The 21954-nt window shown below is 40.2% G+C and overlaps 1 protein-coding gene across 1 annotated transcript in view; it reads left to right on the top strand.

Moving 5' to 3' along the window:
* The window catches only part of LOC121529565 (protein shisa-8-like), a 177165-nt gene that overhangs the window by 75856 nt on the left and 79355 nt on the right, over positions 1-21954 (top strand). Inside the window, exon 3 of the mRNA XM_041817503.1 lies at positions 5681-5796. Coding sequence (XP_041673437.1) covers positions 5681-5796 — 116 coding nt within the window. The remainder of the gene's footprint in view (positions 1-5680; positions 5797-21954) is intronic.

Genomic DNA, 21954 nt, shown 5'->3' with positions numbered 1-21954 from the left:
GCCTCTGCTCTTTGCCTGTGATAAGATTAGGGTTGGAGTACTGAAGATTGGTCTTGGTCTGAAGACTGGTCTCTAGACCATGCTTTGAATGTCTTGGTCTCTGGATCTTAACAAACCAGTTCATCTTATTTCTTGTCAGAAATACCTCCTAACACTTAATTTAGGCCTCATACATCTGGCAAATCTAGATTAACGTCACATTTTCCGATATTTTAATCAATTCTGAGCCTATCAGTGGCTTTTTAAATACATACAAGGGTTTATTTTTTTACACAATTTGAAATCATTTGCTAAGATTTGAGATTTTTGTGCTGTGGTGCTTTTAAAACAGAGTTGCAGACACCTTGTTTTTGTTGTCAAATTTATTTGAAAGCAAACTAAAACTTAAGAGAAACTGCTCTTTTACTGTTTTATATTATAAATTGATTTTTATGGTCTTGGTCTTGTCTAAGTCTCAGCCTGTCTTGGTCTTGGTCTTGACCCCCAAAAGTCTTGGTCTTCTGTTGGTCTTGGTGCACTCTAGCCTTGGATAGTGTGTTTTTTTTTTATTATTATTATTCTTTTTATTCATTTTGTAATTATAAAATGACAAATACGTAAACAGAACATAACACAATACAACAGAGTACAACAGTACATGGCAGTTAACCAGCCATGATGGGATATGTACTGTATCTTCTGCAATGTAAAATGCAAAACACACAAAAGTACATATACATCTTCCGCCCTCCCCAAGTGTCCAGCCCCACACACCCATCCCCCTCCCACAGAACAAAAGCATGAGAATTAAGGATAACATTAAAAGACTGGCAACTACAGAGTATTGGCTCGATCCCATGAAGGACAGCCAAGCGTCCCAGGTCTTATGAAAAGGTCCCGGACTACCCCTGATGGTGTAGGTTATTTCTTCTAAAAGAGCACATGTATTAACCTCATTGATTCATTAGATAACATTGGGGAAATCTTCATGATCCATTTGTATGTAATGCATTTTTTGTCAGCTGTTACAGCCAAACTCACCAAACTTTTTATTCTCTGAGAGGAGGTTCAGGTCAAACAAATTACCCATAATTCCAATCCTCGCTGAAAGGGAAATGGATAGTGTGGTCTTGACTACACCACTAGATAAGATTAATAAAATAATAAATGAAATAGGTCAGGATAACATTTCCAATATGGTGACCACCATCATTGGGCTTCATAATGCCTCTTTATAAACCAGTGGGTGACATCACGGAACTACATCCTTGTATTATAGCATCTATTGTCGTGACTCTATGGCCTTTAGAATGAATGGATTTAAGCAGCTTTCACTTTGGACTTTTCATGCAATAACTAGTGGAGAATCTCTTTAAGTAATGACATATTGTACTTCAATTTAATATGTCATTTTCCCAACTCATTAAATTGTAAAAAAAAAAAATCTTATAGTATGTGACAATAACGTTGAAGCCACATTTTTCATTTGTGGAGTCACATGGTTGAAATGATAGATGAAACTGAATAGATAAAAACACAGTTTCATCATGTTATACTGTTTTTTTTTTTTTTGTCTGTGCGTATTGTTTGTGTGTGTATATTTAAAAAGCTGATATGATGTTGATGAAATCAGTGCTTAACCGCAGTACATATCTACCTGTGAACATCCAGTCCAAGATAAGTGCTATTAAGATCCTGACTAGTAGAGATACATGTGATAAAGCAGAAGCTGTCTCTTTTTGAGATGCAATAGATTTCATTATTCTGGGCCCATGTTCCCCTAATTTATTGCCTCTATGGAGTCAATGCTGACAAATCCTCTTAAACAAAGAACTAAAGAGTACAATTGTCTGCATTCATGCAAATTTGTCTCTTAATTTGGGAAGTAAATAGATAAAAAATAAACACGAAAACCTTTACAATAGTACCTGCTGGCCTTCTCAATTGAATGTTATTATACTGCACAGGTGTTTAAATCCTTACGCTCACTGCTCCCATGGCCACAGGCAATCATTTCACGGCGAGCTAATAAAAAAGCAATTGTTCCTCAGTTGTTTAGAAGGCTGAGTGAAGGTTTCAACAATGAGATTAACAGCCAGGAAATATTTATCGCTCTCCTTGTAGTGTCACTGAGGCAACAGATGATTTGTGGACGATGTTGCTATAATTTCCTTGTCAGTGGAAACATGTTGACGGGGACTGTTCTCTTGTTTTTAGCCTTGTTAAAGTCAGCAAACAGTGGAAAGTTTATAAAACCAATTACTGGTCTTTTTGGTACCAGTGGAAATATAATAAACCTGTGATATGAGCAGACCCCAGAACCGCAGGTGGTGTTATTTTAGCTTTTTTTTTTTTGCCTTATTAAAAATAGATAGTGGCAGGAGAAAACTTGGTAGCTGACATTTCAAAAGGGCAAGTTACCACCAGGGCTGTTTACTGTAGCAATTAAACTGCAAACACATATATGTAGTGATGCAGCCTTGTGGCAGACCTTTTGACAAATCTGTTTGTTTGGCTGGAACCACATCTTGTATGAAAAAGTATTGTTTTTCTCTACAGCCACGCTTTAGAAAGATGATAGATGACATCCAAATGAGCTTTTAGACGGCAGCATTTCATTTTGATGTTCAGACTGCAATACGTGATCTCAACGAAAAAAATATCTGCATCACTGTTAAAAATGTCTCCTCCTTTGTTGTGTGTACATTTTTTGGTTGAGTTTTTACATTTCCTCAGATATTCCCATGACAGAGTCGCTATGACAGACACAAAATGTTTAACACTGAATGTTACATGAAAGACTGCTGCATACAAAAGCATGAGCTGCCGTTCTGTTGCTGTATCACATGTTTTGTGCTGCTTACTTGTGATGGACCATGATTATTCAGCTGCACATAGAACATATTGGACCAAGACTGTTAAGTCAGTCATTTGGCTACTGAAGGGGACTTTTGAGTTGGCCACCGTATTGAAAACACCGTCTCAAACTTGTAACAAGACAAAGAAGTGGATCTTAAAGGTTTTTAAACCTTCTGACAAACAGCTACTGTAAATCATGCCAGCTCGCAGTCATATTAACTATGCCCCTTCAAATGCATAAATCAGTTTCCTTATTTTAACCACAATAAAGTTGGCCACAGTGTGTGGCCAAAATCATACCATGAGCCAGGCTGTTAGCATGTTTTACAAATACTCATTTTAATGTGAGGTGTGTTCTTGATATGGGATGCTCCTGCAGCTGGCCTCAAGCTGACACTAAAGGACCTGCAAGTTATTTGCATCTCCACATCTCTTTTATCACACAATCAGTAAAGGTTGACATGTGAGAGGAACTTCATTCCCATCCCATCCCAATAGAATAACTCCTACTCCCTTCCCACTCTCCTTTTTCTTTGGCAAGGAAGTCCCATCCCGCCCATTTGAATGGTTGAGTATATACCCAAATATGGCATCTGATGTTGGCTGTGCAGTGCTGTTTCCAGGTATAGGTGTCGCTCTTTTGACTTGTATTGCAGTGCCTTGCAGCAAACTCAAAGTTTCCAAAGAGCACCTATATGTGAAACCACAGAGACCCAGCAGCGCTTCTTCTTTTCTTTTGTCTTTAGATTTGTGGTTTAGTTTTAGTTTCTCATGATTAACTGGCCTGTCAAAAGAACCAGTTGTTAAAAAGTTTCGCAAATAGGACGTCCAAGACAGCCATTTTTAGCCTTTGTGAATCCAGGGTACCCTGAAAAGCCAACCTAAGTTAAATAGCTTCTAAATACAGACACCTGCACCATAATGACCACTGGTTTATTTATGTGTAATAAAAGAAAGGGCTTATTTTCCCTTTTTTCCCCCCAATAATTTAATTCCCAATTTATTTTCCTTTTGACTTCCATTCCAGTGTTGGCTTACTGAAAAAAAAAAAAACTACAAGCAAAATGGCTACCAAGTATGGTCAATACACAGTGCATATGCCCATTTTAATACATTTTATTTATAATTTCATTTCATTCATTTTCCACCCAAAAAAACCTCCAACCAAGTGAACACAAAAACTGCATGTGCATATTTACATAAAAATGGTTTATTGTTATGATGGTCCCATCTCAATCACTTGATAAAATGGTGGAATGACCAGGAATTCCATGGGAAATTATTCATTCAAATCTTCATTTGTTCTTGAAAGGACATTGAGGTTTCCTTCATTTCCAATGTCGTTGAGATTACAAGCATATAAGGACAAGCACAGTCAAATACAGTCAGTTAAAACCAGTAGAAATCAATCAAAAAATAACAATTGGAAACAAAGAGACTAGAAACCAAGGTCCTAAACTCTGCAGGAGAGGAGAGGACTCAATCTTTAGGAATCCTGTGACCTGTGGGCATCCCAAAAAAGATCCCACTAGACACTCTAAGGTCAGTCTAGTGATATTCCTTGGAGGGTGATTTCTCATCAAACTAAATGCAAATCATAACTCTGATTAATTTACTAGTCTAAAGTCAAGTGAATTAGTTCTGTTCACCAACTTCATACTGCAATGTAAACAAATAAAATGGTGCATAGTTGGTTTACAGATGTGTCTTATGTTAGCAGTGCTAGCACCTTGGCCTTCATTCCTCTTTGCAGATTAATGTCCACATCTCTGTGCTAAATATAATCAGGAACTGTGTCTTTTAAATGTGAGTATAACAGGATTGGAAATTAACTTTTTTGCCTACCTGCCACTGTGGCTGGTGGATTCAAATATCCACCAGCTACTTGCTTTTTCTTTACCAGCAACTTCAAGCAGCATGATGACAAGGGGTTCTTAACAATAATTAAAGCTTTTTGTATTCAAGTTGAAGGCTACTTAATTATGTGAAAAAGAAGTTGATTAAAGTTTCAACAGAATGTTTCTGCATTATGTAAATATATGTGGTTGGAACAGGCAGAAAACCAGGACTTAATGTATGCAGAATACAGTCACAAAATCATTCTGCTAGGTTACTTTAATTTATCTGCACCAGTGGAAGTTTAGAATTGCATTCAAAAGTCTTCTCACTAAGAAGTATTGCATACTCCAGCACGGCTGGTTCACATCTCCTGCTGACCGTGCTCGAGTAAAAGTGCTTGGGACCACTTCAGGCTGCCTGAAGCTGAAGTGTTGGATCAAATATGCTCAAATCCAAGCCTGGATCTCCAATGTAAACCCAATCTATTTGACCATCTTTTGTTTGATACCACACACCATCCCTATTTGTCGCTGGAGTTTTGCTCCTATAGAGCTAAATCAGCATGTTTAAAAACCTTTTCCTGCTTGTGTTCCAGTTTTGACTAGAACTTTATCAAAGACATCAAACAATAAAAGACTCGAGAGTGGAGGCTGTTTCATCTTCTCTCAAAATGATTGAAGCTCCCAGTTGGCAGACATCCAGAGACTTAAACTTTTCATCCTTCGTGCTACTGTCTTCAATTTAGTTCTGAGTTTTCTGGTTGGGATTGTTAATATTGACAGTCTGTTTCAAACTTGTCTTTTCCTCAGAAACACCCAGTAGGATGTTTGAAAGTGTCAAAGAATTGTTGTGTTTTTGTCTGTATTATCTTTTATCAGCTTCTCAATCTGTCCAGCCTTTTCCATCAAATTTCTTTTGTCTGATTTGGTCAGTCTGCTTTGTTTCCTGATATGAGGCATCTTGAATGAAGTGTGTAATGTTTGTTATTTTTTCTTCCCCCCAGGACTTTGACAGAGCTTCTGAAGCAGCCAGGGGAAGCAGGAGTGGTGGACGGAACTGGGGTTCATCATCCCATAGGGACCAACGGCATCTCCGCCAGGGCGCTACGAACCAACAACGGTTAGTCTTTCATGTGTGTCTATGTATCTGTGCGGGTTTAACTGCGAGAAAACAGAGCTGAGAAGACTGTAGACAGAGGTTTCGCGGTTGCAGTCCAATGGTGCCCCTTATAAAGAGGTAAAAGAGAAAAACAGCTTTTTTGTGTGCATGGATTCTTTGTAGTTTAGATAAATTTATTATGAGACCTATCTTGGAGAAGTAGTTTTCAAACTTGACCTTTTTCTATATAACTTCTCGCTTACTCATTGTGGTTGCATTCATGAATCAAAACTGGTGATACCCGCCAGCTCATCAAAGAAGTACATCACTCTCTGTGTATGAAAAACTAAAATCAACTGTCAGAAATGTACGAAAAAGAAATGTTTCAATCCATAACTTTTTTTATAAAAGATGTAGAGCCACTCAGGGGGATCGTTTCTACATCAAGGAGGGTGATGATGTTAGATGAAATCCTGCTTTAATGATATTCCTAAGTAAATCAAGAGTCTGGCTGCAGGCCATAAATCTCAGATGCTGCCTATTTACAAGTGGAAGTGCTGTAATTTGCAGGTAGAAAGCATTTCCAGTTTTATATTTGTTTTTTAACTAAACTTTATTCATGAACAAAGCTGGCTGGTAAATTGCAAACATTACAGACCAAGCAACATTTCATAGCTAAAACAGAGAAAAAGGTCAGCGGTCTAATCTGGGATTAAATCATGTATAGCCTTGTTTTAGAAGTAGTTACATGGTGGCTTGTTTTAGCTTTGTTGCCTTAAGCTAAAGCTAACATAGCTATGCAAGCTATGTGATTAATGTTACCAAATAAGTCAGTGTACCTAAGTTAGCTTGAGCAATGTTAGCTTAAACAAATGTCGCTAAAGCTAATGTAGCTATATAGATAACATAGCTACATAGCTGTTTTATGATCTTAGTTGCCACATTTGCAAAGAAGCTTTGTTAGCTATGTAGCTACACCTACATAGCTTACACAGCTAATATAGCTACATAAGCTTTGTTGTTTTTTAAGCTACTTAGCTACATTTGCTACATTGCCATGCAGCTAAAGGAGCTAGCGTTTTTCATTTATTGATAAGCTTTCACACTGTGCTTTAAAGGAAGGCAAATGTTGTGTAACAAAGCTACACTGGTTGGGGCTGTCGCCATAGGCAGTGGCTACTGCCATCTGGTCATAAGTTTGCCTGTATTTTGAATTATAAAATCTAGGTAAAGCCATGCATAGGCTGTGCCAGATTAAACTGACAAAGCAATGTGTAACCACATTCAGCACAAGTATTAGGATTTTTAACCTGCCTAACTGATGGCTGCTTGTGCAAGCATTGCTAACACTCGTCACATTCTGCAGTCAACTTGATTTCATTTCCAGATGGTATGATCCCATTTTCAGTGATGTTTTCTAACCGTTAGACTTCTTGGATAATTCAAACACATCATCATTTTTGTCTGTGGCTACAGCCTTTGTGCAAAGACTGTTAGGACTTCGCATGTCTCCTGGGCCAAGGCAAAGATCCAAGCCTTGGATGCTGCCATCACATCTGAGTCTGTGAATGCTGAAAGCAATAACGCTGTAGAGCAGTTCACTTACCTTGGCAATGTAATCCATCGATCCAATGACTGCGAGGCTGTGATTAACCGCAGACATGGACTCGTGCATAGGGCAAGATAGAAGTTCCTGGTGTCTGAGCTTGTGGACGAAAGTCAGTCTTTAGGTCTTTGGTCCTTCCAGTCTTGCTATGCTCTTGTGAGGTCTAGACGTTGACTGAAGGCCAGAGGCACCGACTGGACTTCTTTGTGGCAACTTGTCCTTGGTGCATTTTTGGGTATCATTAGCAAGACCGTGTGCCTCCTGATGTGCTCGGGAAAGCAGGAAAGGGAAGGTTCAGCTGTGCTTTCACAGGCACCTGGCTCACCCCAGCAGGGTGCCCAGGATCCAGTGGGCTGGTCCAGACGCTGGGGGCGTCATGGAGGGTTCAGCTGGGAGGATACCTGGAGAGATGGGGCATGGGCCTGGTGCAGGCCTGGATGATGTCCATCAGAAGGCCAGAACGGTACTGGACCAAGGCTGATGTATCGAAGTGCCAAACCGGCATATACTCCCATATCTGACCTGACTTTTATCCTTTTGGCCTTGTCTGTCCTTTAGACATCTTTTACAGCTACTGCATTGGCTTTTAACCATTGATTCTGAAATACAGGGTCAAATTAAAGTGGCAATGCACTCCTTTTTTGATTCGCTTCCCTTGTTTGGTCATTGTTTGGTTCAGATGGCCTTCTCTCCTGTGGCAAATTGAACTCTGGTGCATTTGGAAGCTAACCCAGAACCCTGTTTTCAAGTAGACCAGAGTTTAGTTCTTTGATTTGAACCCGAGTTAGTTTGCAGATTCACAACCCCAAACCAAAAAAACATCTGACAAATTGTACCAGAATTTTTTCTACATGGAGCAAACTGTTCAGGGTGAATGCACCTTTAATCAGTTGTCAAGTCTTGGTCTTCGCCATTTTATTCTTGCTGTACCTTGTGTTTTAAGCTTTCCCTATTCTTTGCCCTACTCTTGACTTTACTGCTTAATGCATTTGATTTTTTGTCATTTTTTTTTAAGTTGCTTTTGTGTTTTTGAGATTTTTGTTCATCTTGAAAAGACACTATAGCTCCATAAAATGCCTGGACTAATATGTCATTTTATCTGAAGCAGACTGCACCACTTCATTGACATTTCAAGGTCCTTCCTTATTTTCTTTCTCCCTATATTACACAAAAAACACACACATATAAGCTTACACTTGTCAACCATGGACAAGGAGGCGCAGGGATCAACAGGTCATGTTTAATTAAGATGTAATTAGCTGTAATCCAGCTCCAAACCCACTGAGGGAACACAGCGTGACCCATCTGTCTCTAGACATTTTGACCACACACACACAAACTGAAGTATACAAGCCCATTATAACTGTGCTTGGACTGAGGCTCAAATTAGTGGGCATATTTCCTGAGGCAAAGTTGTGTGAAGTTGTGGTACGAGCGATGTTCCTTTGAAGGACAAAAAAATCCCCACTGCCTCATTATTTCGTCCATATCATCAGGCGAAGCAGAAAAACATGCTGGTCAAGTTATTTTTAAGGAATCAATGGCAACAGCAGGATTATATTTTTCAGTTTGCTAGTCGGTAGATTTCCCCCTTTAGATTACCTCCTCTTCATCATGTTTGGGTCACTGACACTGAGCTCCCAGCTGGCGAATTTTTAATCCAAGAGGAAGTTTCGTACGCAAAGTCAGGGCCCAGCAGCTCTGGGTAGAAGCTTCACTGCCAAGGACAGTTTGTTTTTCTTCTCCACATGTCTTGAAAAATCAACTCTAATACACAAGGTAAACTACATTTTACTGCAAATATATACTATTAATATTAATTGCAAGAGAGGTTTTTATACGTGAAATCTTTGAAATACACTGTCGTCTACACCAGTGACTCTTAAGATACAAGATCAAAAATTCCTTTTGTTTAGTTGCATTATTTAACATGTTCTACTGTCCACTACACAGAAAATATGTAAAATATTTGTTGATTTCGCTTGACTCTCCTGTTGTCACTTTGCTCAAACAGCCTGTCTTTTAAATAAGCTGTAAATTTCTGTGCTGAAAAAATATAAACTAGTAAACATTTCAGTCAGGACCTCTTCTTTAAGAAACAAACATGACTCCTGGTTATACATTTTTTATCTTATTGCTGTTATTTATATTTGGTGGTGTGGCTGTTCTGGGATCCCCTGCCCTTCCACAAGCCTATGTGGCAAGCATCAAGCAGGAACAGCACACGTTCCTGCCTTTCCTGTGCCAACAAGAAAAGCCTGAGGCAGGGAGAGCAAAAAAACCCAAAGGAGACATCAGTGACAACAGAATGACATTGCTTAAGTCTGAAACAGAATAAAGGAGGAGCTGGGGTGGAGGAGGGTTGCAAAAGCAGCTTGTAGAGGGAGCGAGAAAGCATAGCTAGGCTGGAGCAGTTTAAATATGGCAACATGAGTGTGAAATGAATTGGCATACGCTTTTTCAGCAGCATAAGAGGTAATATAAGCCAAGGCTGGAGGCAGTATGTCTCCTGGATGTCCCATCCATCTGTCCATCTATTGTGACAGCAATCTCAAGAATATTTGGAGGGATCTCTTTCAAACTTAGTGTAAATGTCCACTCTGACTCAAGGATGAAGTCATTTGACTTCAGAGATAACAAGCCAAAGGTCAAGGTCATTTGGCCTCATGTCATTCCCTGTTTTTGAATTTTAATAATCCTGTCAGGGATTTCCTTCAGACTTTGCAAAAACATCCACTCTGACTTAGAGATGAAATGAGTAGATTTTGGAAGTCAGAGGTCAAGATCACTGGACCTAATGTTCATCACTTGCTGTGAACATGATATCTCAAGCATGCTTTGAGGATTTCCTTCAAATGTTGAACCACTTAGATTCAAGGCTGAACTGATGTCAGTTTGGACATCATAGGCCATAGGCCAAAGGTCAAGGTTATAAGCCTTCATGTTCATCCTTTGCTTATGATCCTGATGAACATTCTCTGGGATTTTGTTTTAACTTGGCACAAATGTCCACTCGGAGTCAAAGACAAACTGAATACCCTTTGGCCCGATTGCAACATCGCAGCTCATGGTCAAACCTCAGGCCTGATTTAGCAATGCATCCAGACGCCCCAGAATTTGTCTTGCACCATCTTGTAGTTTGGCACCCTGTAGCGCCACATTATGTAATAACGCCACATTATGTAATAACCCTAACCATGGGACTTAGTGTAGGCTCCAAGGTGTGCCCTACCCAACTACCTTGCCCTAACTCTAACTGCTTAGTGACTTATGTCTAAACCTAACCCCCCTTCAGGGCTCTAGACTAAACACCTAACCTCAACCCTAGGACTTAAGGTGGGCTCCAGGGTATACCCTACTACCTTGTCCTAACCCTAACCGCTTAGTGGCTTACAAAATGCGGCATTACTACATAATGGATTGAAAATTTATTACATTATTACATAATGCAGCGTTATTACATAATGTGACGCTACACACCCTGACTTGACGTCAAGGACGTGAATCCTGACACCTACCAACAGGAGAGCATTTGCTCCTTATCTTTGTATTTTCATTTACCACAGTGACATTATCAAGTCCCCACAATTCTCCCTCCAGGGATTTATGTGTACATGCAATGATGTTCTTGACATTTTATCACATTCATACCCCAGGTTCTATTTGTAGAAGAGCTGAAGAGGGGAGGCAACCAAGAAGCATCCTGATCAGATGGCAGAACCACCTCAACTGGTTCCTTTCGATGTGAAGGAGCAGCGGCTCTACTGTCCGAGCTCCGCACCCTCTCTAAGACCGAGCCCAGACAACCTCCTGAGGATCTCATTTTGACCGCTTGAACTTGCGATCTCATTCTTTCAGTCATTACCCAGAGGTTATGACCATAGGTGACGGTTTGGAACATAGAGTAGCTGGTAAATTGAAAGCTTTGCTTTCTGGCTCAGTTCCTTCTTCACCACTGTTGTACAGAGCCTGCAAAACTGCTGATGCTGCACCAATCCGCCTGTCATCCAGGAAACCATGGTGCCACCCTGAAGCCAGACCTGGTTGGGGTAGCATTTGGGCCCAGCATCCTACCCTGTGTGTCTACCACCTACAGGGATAGACAAGAGTGTTGGGTGAATTGGAGACCAGGCAGGAGGCAAGGGTGGAGGCCTAGACCTGACTCACAGCAGTGCAGACCTCAAATCTTGTGAGCACAGTATTTCAAGCATGCATTCAGGGATTTTTGTCAAATATGGCACAAACCTACACTTGGACTTGAGGGTGAAATGAATAGATTTTGCAGGTTTCAAGGACCTTTTTTATGCAGCATTTTGACCCCCATACACTGAGTCTTCTTACAAAACATGCATTTACACTTTCAAAGAAATAAGATTTCCACCTAAAACCACCTCAGCGCTTCTTGACCCACCACTGAACTTTCACTGGTGGGCAGTTGTATACCTCGTTTTGGCTCATACACCACCAATTAAAAAGGTAATCTCTAAATCAAGTTATTCAGTACCAATAAACACAAGTCATAAAAGAGGACAACTTTATCCAACAAACATAAAAGCACGGATACAAAAAAGAGCCCAGATGTCGTGTATTATCTGGTTCATGTATAAATAATTGAAGTAAAAACTTTTAACATTTCAAACTGCACTTAAACCAGATTATTTATTCCCACATACAGACAAAAGAAAACGCTAAGGCTTTTCCCTTTACTTTCATCTTCACACTATGGCAATAAACAAGTTGTTGGCCTCTTTTTCACCCTGCACTGTGCTTATTAGCACTCTTCTTTCTTCAGTTCCCTCACTTCGTAAATTTCTTTATTCCCCTGCTATTAAACCCCCCCCTTTTTTTTTACCACCTCTGCTTTCTTGCACAGTTTTGTTTTCATATTTTTCTCTTTCCTTCAACATCAGCGTCTGATCAGCCTTTAAGCACCATGCACTCTCATTTCCAGCACGTACAGTAGATCGTGTTTCCAGTATCTTTGTTCTTTTTATATGATTGCTTTCAGATGTGATCAGAAGGATGTTTTCATAGCTTTTGGCTGCATTTTATAACTAAAAAAAGGGGTGTTTACTGTAGCTGTCAGACAACATTACGACCACTTTAGTTGCATGATTAGCTCTAATGATGAATATGCATGCTGTAATATTCAAGCACTTAGGTCACACAAGAAAAGGGGAATCATTTCAGCAAGCTTTACATCACTTAGGAAGCTAAAAAGAGGGAGAGTGAGTGAGTGTGTAGTTAAAAAGATAATAAAAGAAAAAGAAAGGGTGTGAGAGGTGAGAAAGGAGGGATAAAGAAGGAGAGCGTGTTGATGTACAGAGTATATCAGAGTGTGTTTGGTGGAGGGTCTAGTTGGGGGCAGAGGGTGATGATAGTCGAGGCAATGGCATGAAGCCATCCTGATCCTGCTGCGTCAGCTGTCTACACATAATCACCTCTTAATTAAACACGTTTAATCCTCCAGGCTACTTAGAGAAAGAAAAAGAGAGCCACTATGGCTGTAAATGTTGTAACAAGTGTGCTCACCCCTAGTAATTCCTCTTACTATACATTATTTAGCAGCACAAATCCAACCAAAGCAAGAAAAATCATTATATATGTATATTAAGACCTTGTAGATTCACATTTAACTCAATTAATCTGACTTTGTAACTTCCCCTTAAGCAGATTTGAATGAGAACTAATGTATTAACTTTCCATGCTATTTCTTCTTGAATGTCTTTACAAGCCATTCAATCAATCAATCAATAAGATTGATCTTGGTCTGGACCATTCTTTTGGTAATATTCTCCTAACTTCAGTCCACCAGTAGACAAACACATGTAGCTAGAAAATTTTACCTTTCCACGGACAGAAACCCAGGAAACCCCCCCTCATCGGGGGACAAGCATCTGTCACAGCAACAGAGGTGTAACTACTTCATTACCTTACTTAAGCCCTTTTCACACTGCCGCGCGGCAACTTGCTGCCTCCAGTCATTTTAATGAGGGACGGGCGGCAGACGGGAAACGGTTTTAACCGCGGCGGTAGAACCCAGAAGCGGTTGCCGCCCACGTGAACGCGCATAGATTTTGCCCTGCCGCTCGGTGTTTGGCGTGTTGAACTTTCTGGCGGCAGCCGCCTGGCAGCAGCCAATCACTTCGAAGGAGGGAGAGAACCCAGAAAAGGCAGTCTTCATGGGTCCAAGCCTATGGTCCAAGCAAACAATGGAGGAGCTCATAATGTTGGTGTATCCTGAATATCCTGAGCTCTACAACATGGCTCTACCTTTGTAAAAAGACAACTAGAAGAAAAATTGTGGAACCAACCACTGAAACGTATTCTCTAGGGGGAATCATTTTGATGATGGAAATGTATTTTTCCCTTTGTTTTATAGTGCATTATACATGTTAATATACGGAGATTGTGAGGTACTCTATCGTGTTTTTCGGGAGGGGTGTGTGATGGTCTTGTGGGTGGGCTCTGCTGTGACGTTCACTGAAGCACCTCACGTCATTGCAGCCTTGTACCACGGCGGCAGCAGCCGCTTTAAAAAACGCTAGGGGGGGACTCCTCCGGCAGGGAGGCAGTTTTCAGGGTAGTTACTGCGCGGCGGTGTCAAAAGGGCTTTAAGTAGAAATCTTGGCTATCTATACTTTACTGGAGTAATTATTTTTCAGCAGACTTTTTACTTCTACTCCTTACATTTTCACACAATTATCTGTACTTTCTACTCCTTACATCTTAAAAATAGCCTCGTTACTCCTATTTCATTTCAGCTTCTTTTCATTCTGGCTTGTCATTGTTCAAAAAAACACTAAAAAAAAACCCTACCCAGATAAATTGCATCATCCAGACAGAATGAATTTAATTGTTGTTGGATGAGAAGTATAAACATAATACCCTTCCGACACCCTATTGGTTTGTACGCAATCCATTGCACCTGCGCACAACACAAATCACGTCACGCTCTAACAAGGAAATAGCAGATGTATGTAGCCTAGTGTGAAGATGTCTGTGGCAGAGACTCAAGAGAACTGGAGCGAAATCTCCCAACACAGCACCAGCGAGGAGGTTGGTAGAACACATACTGTATATGGGTCTTGAATGTATTTGCATCGTACTAAAATGAGTTCATTTTCAATGGGCATAAATGTGGCTGAAATAGGTGCATCCCAAATTTTTCAACATTAACATTTTAACATAACATTATAGTTATTGTGGCCTTTAGAAAAATGTTTTTTTGGGGAGGTGGGGTAGTGCACTATAGGCCCCTGTGGTGTAAACTTTTGTCCTTAATGGAATTTTTTCCCCTTACATAACTTTTACTTTTATACTTTAAGTAGTTTTGAAACCAGTACTTTTATACTTTTACTTGAGTAAAAAGCTTGAGTTGATACTTCAACTTCTACAGAAGTCTTTTTAAACCCTAGTAGCTATACTTCTACCTAAATCATGAATGTGAATACTTTTGACACCGCTGCACAACAGTCAGTGGAGGATTGGAGAGATGTTAATGATGTTGATAAAAGTGTCTGTAACATCAGGAGTGCTGCATCCATTTCCTGAGAGTGATGTGGTCAGGGGTGGAGTCAGACAGCTAATTACCATTTAAAGCCACAGAGGCAGAAACGGCTCATTCTGATGTCCTGTCCACACAGAGATGAAGACGATATATTGCCGTTTCGTTTTGAAAAAGTTTTCCGTAAGGACGGGATAGTTTCAGGAAATATCCGCGTAAGCATGAAACCACTAGAAACGACTGAAAACGCTGTAGTGCATATGCCAAGCCTGTACGTGGCGCTGTGTTGCTGCCACGGAAATGCACCAAAAGAGAAGAACATTACAGAAAACTGACACAAACTTTCTTCTACTTGCCCTTCTGGTTGTTCTCCGCATTGGATTTAAGAACATATGGAATGTGTGTTTCGCGGTGGTGGTAAAGGAGTGTCAGATTTTTCTGTAAAAGCCATAACAAGCTCAGTAGCTTCTGCAGCACGAACACAACTGTGTAATCTGCTATTATTGTTTTGGCTGGACCCACGCAGGCGCCTTAAAGGAGCTACGCTGTGACCCTCTGGGATCAGTTTTAAAAAAGTATTGTTTACAGTAACCCAAAAACACTGTTTCCTTGTGGATGAAACACCAATGCGACAAAAAAGTTTTGCATATACGCCTGAATTTGTTTCCGTATGGACGGGCCCTGAGAAGGGCTGGAACAGAGGGGGTTTAAGACATGCAAAAATCCAACACTGGAGTGTTTTTTCAGCAATAAACTTCACAGGCATGTTTTGGGGACCTCTGAGACCAATAGAGATGTGTCTTAAAAGGGTAAAATATGTCCCCTTTAAGTAAAATCATGAGGAAGCACTTAATAAACAGTTTCATACAATGGTCTTTTGGTAAGAAAAACCTGTGAAGAGCCACTTCCTTAGGGTTTTATCTATTAAACAATTAAATGGATGCTGATTTTTGGCAACAATATGACAATAGTGTGTTTTTGTTCAGGTCTTGGGGGGGCTCAGCTTGTCTTTGAAACAAGTAGGGGGGCTCCAAGGAAAAATGATTGGGAACCACTGATCCAAAGGAGTAATATGATGCTATTGTCTCCTTAAGATACGAGGGTGTAGCTAGGTTGTTATTGTCTAATCTAGATTTTTTTAGTTCACTAGTGCGGCGGGCTAAAAGCAAAAAAGGGATGATTTTTCCTAGTTCTTGTTAAAGTGTTCTGTAGTAGTCTGGACAAGCCAACAAGTTTTTAGAGACTTATTAGAGCAGCTAAATAAGAGATTTCCTATAAGGCAGAGAGTAAACAAATGTATGAAGTATTTTTTCTGCATTGTTTTGCAGTCTTTTTGCAAAGTTATGTACGTGGAATAGAAATGGAACAATTATCATTTGGATGGAAAACATCTTGTTATATCTAACTTTACCTGCAAGGAACCAGAGTGAGACATTTTCTGTATCAGACTGGTTGTTATTTCAGTCCCTTTACGTGCATCATTACAGTGGGACTTGAAATAAACTGTAGCTGCACCAGCCAGAGTGCAGCGAGAAACCTGAGCGTGGCTGATTAGACTGAAAATTCACCGAACAAGGTGTGAGCCCCTTCTCTAATGAAGACAGCAGCCAAATCCTCGCGTTTCCTCTCTGGGAAAAAAGAGTGATCTCTTTATCTGCCTTCCACTTCTCACCTGCTCTTCTGTGCTCGTTTTCCACGCAGATATTTATATTTAATGAAATGTAAGAGGTGAACCAGGGGAAAAGAGGAGCATGATGTAAAGTCAAAGGCTGTTCTTTTTGACAGAGAGGAAAGAGGGAAATTGAAGTATAGAGGTCATGCAACGGTGACAACGACTGAATCGGGGAAACGAAAATGAAACAACAGACAGCTGGTAGATAGAGGAAAAAAAGAGATATTAGAAGGCAAAGTCAAAGAACGAGGTAATGGGGGATGAAAATAGCGACAGGAGGGAGGAGATGAAACTTAGATGAGGTTAAAAGAGACGCACCTTAACAATGACATTACTGAGGCGTGGAATGGGATAAAGGAGGGGAGGAGAGGGTAAAGCATAGTGCTAATGATGGCAAAGAGGGCCGGGTCATGGATACAGGGGTGTGTCTAGAAATGTTTTGACTAGGATAGTGACTTACGCTGTGGTGTCAAAAAAGTGTCACCCAATAGGCTTTCATTTTCTATTTCAGTCCCAATGAATCATAACCGGTTCAACCTGGGGGATGCCGTGACTTTATTAACTCAGTTTAGCCCAATCGGGGCATTGCCTAATTCGGGGTGGCATGAAGGGCCAACTTAAGTAAATATGCAATGTTAATATAATCAAAGCCGGATGTATGATTTCCCCTGCTGACTGATGGAAATATAGGTCATGGATCAGACTATAGCAGCACTTTGCAATAAAAGCACCCTGGGCAGAGACTGGCATTTTAGCTCAATATTCAATAAGCTCTCTGAAGTATAGGAGGCGGCATGCTGTAGCTCAGCTCTAGCTCTATCATATAAGAGAAGGGGAGCAATGCAATGCAAGTCAGTGGTATATTGAGGTCACATAAACATTGTCATCATAGTCCAATTTGTGCCCCTGCTGGTTGAAAAAATGGTGCAAAAATGAACCATCAGGACCAAAAAAGAACTTTGAGCAAGTATATCGTCAGCATTTTTTGTACATCAGAGAAACGTAGCCATAACCATTTATTTCTGATAGCGTAGGGGCAAAAAGTTCAGTATCAGTCTAGAAACATTTCAGTCGAACCACAGTGAGAGCCATTATCCACAAATGGAGAAAACTTTGAACAGTGGTGAACCTTCCCAGGAGTGGCCAGCCTACTAAAATTACTCCATCTCATCCAGGATGTCACTGAAGACCCCAGAACAACATCTAAAGATGTCATCACTGATGGCATCACTTGGAAGGAGCGTTTAAGGCAATGGTTCCCAACTGGGGTCCGGGCACCAAAGATCTCGGGGGGGGGGGGGGGGGGGGGGGCAGGACCCCAACATTTTTTAAACCATGAAACATAATGTATTAGGGTCAACCTGAAAGCTGAAAAGAATGAAGAAATTCCTTTGATTCTGTGCCAAAACAGCAACATTTTTTTTAAAGCACCAAATTTTAGAGATTTTAAAGTTGTATATTTACAAAGAATCAAACTCAGAATTTCAGGGTTCATAAGTTGGAAATGTACAAGAAGAAACTTGAAATTTCAAAGTTTTAAAGGCTTAAATTTCGACACCAAGAACTCAAAAATGTCAAGAAAGCTGAAAACAGTGGTTGCATTTTGGACTATATAGTCTCAAAAATTCTACATTTTGGTTAGAGTACATTTACAACTTTTAAAGAAAAATATATCTATTTTTCTCTTATAATCACCAACTTTTTAGACTTAAAAATTTTGTTTTTTTTTCTCAAAAATTTACAGATCCTCTTTGTTTTACACCCTCATAATAATGGATAGTTCATACATATTTGTTTAGTCAAGAACAAATGCATGTAGGCCTTGTATGTTGGGATTTCTTCCAATGAAATCAATTAAAATTGATGTTTAATTTTCCCAATGGATCTTGGGGGAGCTTAGATTTTCTTAGATATGAGTGGGGGGGCTAAGAAAAAAGGTTGGGGGTTTAAGGGATGCAGGACATAGGAGCTGGACCTGGACACAGATGAGATATAATGGAGGTGGCTGGGGTGGAGGAGGGTTGCAGCGGTTGCACTGATTGACTGCAAAGGAGAGGACAAATTTTGAAATATGACAGCAGGGATGATTGGATTGAGAGAAGTTGTGGGAGAAAGGAATTGGCTCAGAATTTTATTTAGTAAAGGCCCATACTAGTTGGTTACCAAAGCAGAAAACAACAGGAAACGGGAGACATGTGAGCGAGAGATTGTTAAAGAACGTAAGGATTAATGGCAATGAAACAGTCTTTCTGCTTGAACTTTTGCTAAGCTTCATTTTGCTCAATATTTTTCCCGAGACAGCATGGAAATTTGTCAATTTCTCAAGGAATTTCCTAATTGATTAGGAATAAAAAGGCTTCATATCCAGGAAAATGAATTAGATGACTTGCCATCACGAGAAAATAAAAAAATATGTATACAAATTCTGTATGTCCACTTAGGAATTTCATTCATCATAAACTTCTTGCTGCATATTTTTTCGCAACACATTTCACGACCTACAGGAAACAGCTTTGTGACCCAATTTTGGATCCCGACCCATCAGTTGGAAACCGCTGCTCTTTATTATCTAGTCAGTGATTTTCAAGCGTTTTGGCCAGTGGAAGGTAAAGAACAAGAATCTCGCAGTTCCACATGGTTGTTTTGGCTGCGACAGGAGAAGATAAAGATGTGTCATCCATTTTTATGCACATTCCATGCCTGTAACATAGCAACACATTTTGACAATAATTCCTACCTTTAATTAAACTAATCAAGATTTTAGAAGGCCTGAAGAAGTGGCCAATCAGATTTCAGGGGAAGGGGCTGTTCCATCCCTAAATACCCCCTGGACACAGCCCTGAAATCTACTTCTAGCATTAAGGTTTCATGTAATCAGCGTCCTCAGGGTTCTGGTTTAACCCTTTCAGGCATATATCGAGAAAAAAAAAAAAATTATCTCCAAAAGTAATTTTTGCTTGCGGTCTGTTGCTGCAAAGACAAATAGGAAAGTTTGAGCATAACCCCCCCCCACCCCCTTTGACTGGGCAGATAACCAGTCATATTTATGGGCTGGTACTTGTCATCAGATGTCTGGGCGGGCCTCTGCCACCCCAGGCCACCCAGTGGAACCGCCCCTTAAATTGCACAACGAGGACAAAGAGGAAGAAAATTGGATCAAAAGAGAAGTGTGACAGGAGCGAGGACAATGTGTGAAAGAGTTAGAGGGCAAAGGAGCGAGCGAGGAAAGAAACGAAAGAATGAAAGAGCAGGCTTGGGAAAAAGACGATAAGTTGTGAGGCAGGCAGGATGACCAGAGACGGAGACAGAGAGAGAATAGATGGAAGAGACAACATGCTGCGAGGGGGACAGCTGGTCAGCTGCTGCTCTGCTCTGTTCTGGTGTGGAGAGCTGCCCTCAGGACAGTCACCGTGCCACACATACACAGACTCACACATGCTAATCCATGTGTATACACAGCCACATGCACATGCAGAGGATTGCATGCTTACATACAAACAAACACAGAGCGGGATACACTCTTTAATTTCACTTCCTGTTGTGTTTGATGGGGCAGATAGGGAGAAGAGATGTGTAAGATAAAGATAAGAGGAAAACTTAAAAGTAATGGCGGTATAAAATGATAACAAAGGTCAAAGAACAGAGAATGATGCTGAATTAATCATAGCGAATAAGTGAGATAGGGAGTGCTGCTCTAAAGTGAGAATAGGAGATGGATGTAAATATGAACGTGTGGAAGAGGAGGAGCAATGAGAGGGGAACAGATGGCGGGGAGGAAAAGCAGGAAGGAAGATGGAAAGCAGCAAATGCGGAGATGCTCCCACATCACTTATAGCTGTCGTCAGGCAGGCGTTCATACATTTATTCTGATGTTAGCAGCAACTGCAACACAGAGTGGAGCCGAGATTGATTCTAGCACCATGGACAGCGCCACTGAAAACAGCCAGGACAGCCATGCACATTCAAGAATAGTCATGTGCATGGCTATGCTGCTGTAAGGAGGGGATAAAGGGGAGAGCTTTCAAGGGCCCAGGATGACTGGGGGCCCATGGAGTCAGCAAAATCATGATCCATTGTAAAGTTAACCTGTGATATCAAGTTCTTTTTCTACCTGAATATAACCACTTCTATCAAATCATCAAATATCTTCTTTTAGTCATTTTTCATATCAGGATTAGAAAGAGTTAAAAGTGACTAAAATGAGCGCACAGATGGTTGAGTGGTTAAAGGCGCGCACCATGTACGTGGGTGGCGGTTCGAATCCTGCCTGTGACCCTTTACTGCATGTCTCACCCCACCTGTTCCCGAGTCTGTCCACTGTCCTCCTTTATCTAATAAAGGCACGAAAAGGCCCCAAAAAAATCTTAAATACAAAAAAAGTGACTAAAATGGGTTAAAAGGGCAAAAATTGGCAAAAAATGTGGTGATATGGGATTTTAATATAGCAGAAATGGGTTAGAAGTGGTAGAAATGAGATAAAGGTGGCAAAAAAATAGGCAAAATAGAGGCAAACATGGGTTAAAGTGGCAAAAATTAACATAAAAAGTAGTAAATGGGGTTAACAGTGGCGATATTTGCTTGAAGTGGCAGAAATGGATGGAAAGGTGGTAAAAATTGGATTACAAAGTGAGAAAAATTGGTGTGAACTAGAAAAAATGGGTAAACTGAGGCAGGAAAATAGGCAGAAAGTGTCAGAAATCAGTTTGACTGTCAAAATGGGCATAAAGAATTGAGAGTTGTGATTAAAATGCGTATAAGAAGTGGTGAAAAAGGGTTAATAGTGGTACTTATGGGTTAACAGAGACAACAATAGGTGGAAAGTGGCAAGATATTTTTAGAAGTAGCAGAAATAAACAGCAAAGTGGTAAAAGGGTTAAAAAGGGACAGAAAAGGCTTAAAAGTGGAAGAAATTGGCAGAAAATTGGGTGAAATGGGATTAAGAAGTGAAAGAAGTGGGTTGACATTGGCAAAATTTTGTAAAAACTGGCAAAAATTGGCTGAAAAAAGTGATGAAAGTGGGTTGATATGTGGCAAAAATTTGAGCAAATTGCACAACATTGATGAAAAGTGGTAGAGAATAGTGTCGAAATTGAAGTATAGGTCAGGAATCTTCCATATCTAGCTGCAGAACTGCAAAATAAATTCAACCTTTCTGCAAATCCTGTCAGTCTCGTCTCTCAGCCATCTGACCGTCTCTCTCTGCATTTCTCTTCTCTAACTATCATTATGTATAAAAGCTCAGACTAAAATTCTGTATCTGTTGATCTATTTCATCTGTGGAACATTTCAAATGAAAGCAGTTCTAAAATTAAATGTTGCCAAAAAATAATACATTTACACAGACAAATAAACAAAACTTGCAGCCAAACAAGTGCAAATGTAAGTGAAAAATTT

This window comes from Cheilinus undulatus, linkage group 21 (genome assembly GCF_018320785.1).
Source record: "Cheilinus undulatus linkage group 21, ASM1832078v1, whole genome shotgun sequence".
In the NCBI taxonomy this organism is placed as follows: Eukaryota; Metazoa; Chordata; class Actinopteri; order Labriformes; family Labridae; genus Cheilinus; species Cheilinus undulatus.
Note: the sequence above shows the minus strand (reverse complement) of the source record. Positions and strands in the feature narration are given on the sequence as shown.